The sequence below is a fragment of the Mus pahari genome, chromosome 2 (genome assembly GCF_900095145.1).
Source record: "Mus pahari chromosome 2, PAHARI_EIJ_v1.1, whole genome shotgun sequence".
Classification (NCBI taxonomy): Eukaryota; Metazoa; Chordata; class Mammalia; order Rodentia; family Muridae; genus Mus; species Mus pahari.
Window position 1 is genome coordinate 70,056,592 of NC_034591.1, and position 6,719 is coordinate 70,063,310.

Consider the following 6,719-nt stretch of genomic DNA (forward strand, 5'->3'; position numbering starts at 1 on the left):
ACTTGGGCTGTGAATATGGCTCACTGGGTAAAGACACTTGCCTCCAAATCTGGTAGCCTGAGTTCAATCCCTGGGTAAGGAGGAAACCAACCATTGCCAGCTGTCAAACCCGGGTTTGTGCATGCTTGTCAGACACTCTACCAAGTGAGCTACATCCCAACCCAAGGGGAAAATGAAACGTTTTGGGGACACCAACTATGTATAAGGTTCTGAAAGTTGCTACCATGACTGATGGTTCATCTCTATTCTTATTTGGTTCACAGCATGTCCTAGAGAAACCCGTAAGTCACTTACATCAACATGTTTTAGAACTCAAGTGCCATCTTTGTTTCTAAGAATTTCACAGATTTATATACATGCTCCCTAACCCGAACTCCAAGCTACTGAGCTCAGGCATCCCATCTCATATTCTTCGCAATCACCAACAGCACACGAGGAAGAAAATCAGTCTATAAAAAGCTGGATGTGGCAGACGTTTACTGAGCCAAGATCATCCTAGTATCACCCCCATCCCCATACACGAACCCTTATTCCCAATCACTTAAGACTTAAAGCAGAAACACTTCTGCCTGGCATGGAAGTACACTTCTTGTCATACTCGTCCTAGGGAGGCAGCAGTTTGGAACATATGAGTCCAGCCAGGAATACACATTGAGACCTTGTCTCAGAAAACCAGGGACTGGATATGTCTGTAGCAGTCTATCCATAACGCCTCCTAAAAACAAAAATCTCTGCTTCTACGTTTGCTGGACAAGATTTGTCACACTAGATAGCCCCCGGGGATAGAGAGAGGGAGGAAGGGAAAGAGGGAGGGAGGAAAGGAGAGAAGGAGGGAAAGAGAGAGAAGAGAGAGAAATGGAAAAAGGGAGGGGAAAAAGGGAGGGAGAGACCCCCCCAGGAAGAGAGGGAGGGAGGGAAGGAGAGGAGGAGGAAAGGAGAAAGGGAGGAAGTGTAAGGAGAGGGAGGAGGAGACAGGGAAAGAGGGAAGGAGGGAGGGAGGGAGAGGAAAGAAGGGAGGGAAGAAGGGAGAGCAAAATTCTTACAAAATTTCTTAGTTGACAAACCCTAAATGGGGCTTTACTAGAGTCCCCAGTGCGAACCAGGAGGGGTTGGTAAAATCTCCACTTGCAAAGCCCATGTTGGGTACTGTGCAGGTACAAAGATGAACTAAACAGGATCCTGGCCCTCAAGAATTTACAAGAGTCAAGTCATACTAACCTTCAGGCTCTGTATAACACAAAGTAGAATGGGCCAAGTGCTGCAATGCTGGCAGCTGGGGAAAGGTCTGTGGGAGAACAGGTGGGAGAGAGATTAATCCCATATGCTGAATATTCAGAGGAGGGAGCTTTAGGGGGCTACCCCTCAGAAGATGAGGGCACAACAACCCACAGATAACAGAATACTTCCTGCCTGTGTTTGATGGTTTGCCGGAATCTCCTGGGAGACACATAGAATGAGATTCTGCCTAAGCTCAACCTAGAAAACAGTGTTGGGGCTGCTGGATTTGAACACACACAAATCCTGTAGAGTTGGTATTCTCAGCTCTCAGGTATGAAGCAAAAATGCCTTGAGAGAAGACTAACAATTCACAAAGTATGTCTAGGGAATAGTGAAGACTCTGTGAAGGTGTAGATGTGTGTGTGTGTGTGTGTGTGTGTGTCTATATAATATTCTTTCACTGAAAAGGAGGCTTGGAATCTGTATCGATTCTTGACTTTTGTAGATTTCATCTGATCTCCCTGAATCCCTATTTGAGGTACTATTCTCCTTGTTTTGCCAACAAGGAAACAGAAACACTGATTATTAAGAAACCCTCGCTGGAGGACCACCGTGGCAACTTGAGGGAGGCCTAGAGGCCTGTCCTGGCAACTTGAGGGCGGCCTAGAGGCCTGTCCGGGATGAAGGCCACACCCCTTTGCCAGACATGCATTGTCCTTAGAAAAGCTTAAATGGAAAAACAGCAGCTGGAGATCTCTCCTTTATAAAGCCTCGTGGTGGAACGTGTATGCTTGATGTGAAGGATGAACGCGCCACGTAGGGACTCGATAGGAATGGGGAAAGTTCCATCACCATGAGTCTGGTGTCTCATTGGTCATCTTAGATCTACCCCAGTATTTTATGGCTGACAAGATGCAGGTATTACGGCACTCTGAACACACACTGAAAACAGCTCTCCTCTCAAAGAACCCTGTGCTTGTGTCACAGTACGAGAAGTTAGATGCTGGGGAACAACGGTTAATGAATGAAGCCTTCCAGCCACGCAATAACCTGTTTGAACCCATTACTGTGCACTCACAGTCAGACTGGATCTCCTCCCACCCCGAGGCTCCCCAAGACTTCGAACAGTTTTTCTCTGACCACTACAGAAAGGCACCCTGTCCAAAGAAACACATTATCTACATTCAGTCCATTGGCTCTCTAGGCAACACCAGAGTTATCAGTGAAGACTATATTAAATGGCTCAAGGGCTACTGTGAAGCATTTTTCTATGGTTTGAAGGTGAAGTTCTTAGAACTAGTTTCGGTCTCTGAAACCAAGTGTTCCTTTAGAGTGAATGAGCACACACAAAACCTACAAATCCACACAGGACATATCCTGGCACTCTTGAAGAAGAATAAACCAGAAGATGCCTTCTGCATCGTGGGGATAACAATGATCGATCTTTACCCTTGGGACTCGTGGAACTTCGTCTTTGGACAGGCCTCCTTGTCAAGTGTGGGAATATTATTCAGCTTTGCCAGGTATGGCAAGGACTTCTACACCTCGAAATATGAAGGCAGTGTGACGACTCCGCAGCTAACATCTTCCAGTGACTACTCCATTTTTGATAACTATTACTGTTTTGCTGTTGCGATCCTGTAAGACTTTTTTTTTTTTAAAGATTTATTTATTTATTATATGTAAGTACACTGTAGCTGTCTTCAGACACTCCAGAAGAGAGAGTCAAATCTCATTGTGGATGGTTGTGAGCCACCATGTGGTTGCTGGGATTTGAACTCAGGACCTTTGGAAGAGCAGTCAGGTGCTCTTAACCCCGCTGAGTCATCTCACCAGCCCGATCCTGTAAGACTTTAACCCATGAGATTGGACACATACTTGGACTGCGACACTGCTTGCGTGTTTAATGCAAGGCTCCAATCACTTGGAGGAGTCTGAACAGAGTCCTCTGAATGTATGCCCTATCTGCTTACTCAAGCTGCAGAGTGCCATTGGCTTCAATATTGTGGAGAGATACAGAGCACTGGTGAAGTGGATTGACGATGAATCTTGCGACGAATCAGGAGCAACTCTGAAAAGTAGTTCTGAGCATGCGCATTTGCTGAAACCTGTGGAAGCCTTTAAGGATTGGAGAGAGTGGATAATCAGATGCATTGCTGTCCTTGAGAAATAAGGACTTTGAAACAGGAGTAACTGAAATAAATACTGGCACGCTAANAAAGAAAGAAAGAAAGAAAGAAAGAAAGAAAGAAAGAAAGAAAGAAAGAAAGAAAGAAAGAAAGGAAGGAAGGAAGGAAGGAAGGAAGGAAGGAAGGAAGGAAGGAAGGAAGGAAGGAAGGAAGGAAAGAAAGAAAGAAAGAAAGAAAGAAAGAAAGAAAGAAAGAAAGAAAGAAAGAAAGAAAGAAAGAAAGAAAGAAAGAAAGAAAGAAAGAAAGAAAGAAAGAAAGAAAGAAAGAAAGAAAGAAAGAAAGAAAGAAAGGAAGGAAGGAAGGAAGAAACCCTCGCTGTCTGGTGATGGAGGTGCAGTCTGAATTCAGGGTCTACTCCTTTTACCTTTTGTGCTGGCCAGTAGTTGCCACCTGTGCCCACACGTGCTTGGTGCTCAAAACTCTCCGGCTACTTTCCCCCTAGTTTACACATCCTGTCTCCTCCCATTCAACTTCTCCAACTTTCCTCCACTCCCACCCCTAGGTTTTTTCAGCTAGAGTGGTCCAGGTCACTACCACAGGGCTGCCAGGGGCATCTGGGAGCTTTAAATCTGCTTCCATTCCAAAATGCTTTGAAACCTCTCCTATAAAGAGGCCTGGAGCCCAGGACAGATGTGGGTGTGTCCCGGGGGGCCGAGTCTACGACTCGGGGCGGAGCGAAGCTTGAATGGGGACGGCTTAAGTGTGGGCGTTGCCAGGCAATGGGGCGGGCCCTGAGAGCTGGGTGTTGCAGGTGTCTCCTCCGCCTCTCTGGGTCCCCGGCCGCGCCAGGCACTGTGTGGGCAGCCGAGGGAGCGCCTTTGTGCCTGGCTGGGGTGAGGCTGCAACGGCCCCTTGTACGCCCTGGTCCATTGTCTTTCCGGCTGGTGCCACCGGGGCGGCTGTAGTGCTGGGCCGGGTGGACACAGGCATCCCCGGCGCACCGTGGGAGATGAAGCTCCCGAAGCCGTGGTGGGCGGGCGGCGGCCTCCTGCACCTCACGATTCTGTTGAGTTTGGTGGGGCTCCGTGTGGACCTGGACCTCTGCCTGCCGCCGCCGGCCGCCGCACTTCGGGAAGAGCTGCTCCCACTCTGCCCCACCCGCCCCGCCTCGGCTTCTAGCCCCTTCTCGGCCTCGGAAAGCTGGGGACGCACCCCCCTGCTACCTGCCAAAGGCCGGCTGCTGCACGAAGTGCGCGCGCTCGGAGTTCCCTTCATTCCCCGCACCCGCGTGGACGCGTGGCTAGTGCACAGCGTGGCGACCGGGAACGCAGACGGGTCCCACGGGCTGCTCGGCACCGCCGCCTCGTCGGCCGTGGGAGACGGCGGCCAGTCAGCACCCGCGGGCGGCGGGGACCCCCGAGCGGCTCACAGCAGCCCTCTGGCTGCCGAGGAGGAGGAGGAGGAGGAGGAGGAGGAGGAGGAGAAGGCGGCAGAACCGACGGCGCAGGTTCCAGATGCAGGCGGATGCGGGAGCCAGGTAACCTAAAGGAACGCAAGCGAGTGGCAATTCTACGCCCTCCAGGGCAGAAGGGACTGGCCCCAAGCTCTAGGGTGGAAGGCTAGGCAGGGTCACACCCGGGCTCTCTTTTCTCCCTACTCTAGGTAGTTACAGGTTGCGGGACAAATGTGCCCCGCCTCCTTTTGACTGAAGAGGGTGAGTTCTGGGGATTTGCTTTTAGGGAAAGTAGATGAAATCCATTGCGTGCAGAGACCATCCTTCCTTGTGTTTGATGGCCGCAAAGGATATTTTGGTAATGGGAAGCTAGAGGTGCTGTCTGGGCCATGGCTTTTAATCCGTACCCCGAATGCATTAAGATGCCTTGATGGGGAACCTGTACCGGAGAAGAGGATATGAAGGAGGCCTCAGTCCCTGAGAAGACGCGCATCTCTCTGAAGAACCACGCACCTAAGCCGAGGCAGGGCCCTTGCCCTGAGTTTAAACGTTTGTGGATGTGTTGTTGTGCTCCTGGACTAAGGAGGCTCGGTGTTCAGTGCAGGTGGTCCGTCTGTGATCTACCAGCCAACCCCGTGCCCTAGAATACTCCCTAACGGAACGTGTGACATCCCTAATTGATATACACACGACACATAGTAAGTTCCCTTTGGTTGCCGGTGCTCCCCTGCAGCTGAACTTTTTGTTTTTAAACAGTTCCCCAAGATCCGTGAATGAAAACCTCAGGAAAGACCTGGCAACTAGAGCACTCCTGCCTACCCCGGGGGCTCCCTTTTAGGCCCAGTGCTTGATGTTAACTGATGTCAATCCACAAGTGTTTGAAGGAAGTTGTTTTTATGAAAAGCAGTCTTATGCAAAATGGGAATTGGAACTAAACTGGTTTGTTTGCGGCTATTCAAAATCCACCGTTTGTGTAGGCAGTTGTCTGACGGGCTCCTCCACCCTTTCTTGGAGGGGTCATTGCGCGAGGTGCTAGTGATTCATTGTTAGGCTGAGTTGATCCCTTCCTCCTCTGGGAAAGGAACTAATAGGGTGGGGGTTAGTGCTAGCGCTGATAGGCCCCTGATGGTTTAGGACTAACAGGAAGCCACTCCCTCTTCCAGTCTACTGATCTGAACTCCAAGAGGGAAGGGTGTCACCCGAGGAGAGGCACCTCTCATTTTAGGAGAGTACCTGCCACCTCCACACCTTTTCTGGTCCTGCAAAGTGTGACTTTGAAACCCTGGGTGGATTCTGTACGAGGTGGTACCACACCAGTCTCACAGCCAAATGTCATCCAGCTTGCTAAGCGTACAGGCCTTTGAAGGGAATAGAAGATTTTCTCTCAGAAGGCTTCCTTCCTACCATTACCTGGTTGATACCTATCTAGACTGGTGGGCTGGTTTTGGAGGCAGCTCTGATGGCCTGGGAACTGAAACACGGGTTAAAACACTTGTGCACGGTAACAGAGGTGTCTAGTTGTGGAGGGGAGACTCTGAATCCAGGCGTCCACCTGCTCCTCCCTTCCCCTTCTTACCCTCTGTGTCAACGGTTCTCACAAGGAGGATCTGGAGTCTGTCTTTCTTCGAGGAGAGAACAAAGCCACCGTGGTCCCATGTCCTTCAGTCTTCCACCAGACCCCCAGCAACTCCCTTGACAGTGCTTTCCCTGGCTGGGCTGCAGGTGCTTCTGCAGGACCATGGTACCCGTGGGGGAGTGTTTCTTTTCAGTCAGACTGATCAGTTGCTGAGGCCTGCTCAAGCCATTGTGGAAGTGCCCTGTACTTGTCTGATTTGTACTTGAGGAAAAGATACCCAAGGAGGTCAGGAAACTTGGCTGAAGACATGGCAAGTCTTTTTTTTTTTTTTTTTTTAAGATTT

The 6,719-nt window shown here is 50.0% G+C and overlaps 2 protein-coding genes across 2 annotated transcripts in view; both read left to right on the forward strand.

Annotated features, from left to right (window-relative positions):
* The first annotated feature begins 1,869 nt into the window (after positions 1-1,869).
* On the forward strand, positions 1,870-3,424 carry LOC110316989 (archaemetzincin-2-like). The gene is given in 3 exon segments (XM_021191318.1): positions 1,870-2,839; positions 3,043-3,111; positions 3,114-3,424. Coding segments are annotated over 3 exon segments (1,068 nt in total). The 5' UTR covers positions 1,870-2,118; the 3' UTR covers positions 3,392-3,424.
* An 817-nt stretch (positions 3,425-4,241) lies between these two features.
* Nfe2l3 (nuclear factor, erythroid 2 like 3) overlaps positions 4,242-6,719 on the forward strand; it is a 27,450-nt gene continuing 24,972 nt past the window's right edge. Inside the window, exon 1 of the mRNA XM_021191593.2 lies at positions 4,242-4,884. Within this exon, the coding sequence (XP_021047252.1) occupies positions 4,357-4,884 (528 nt within the window). The 5' untranslated portion in view covers positions 4,242-4,356. The remainder of the gene's footprint in view (positions 4,885-6,719) is intronic.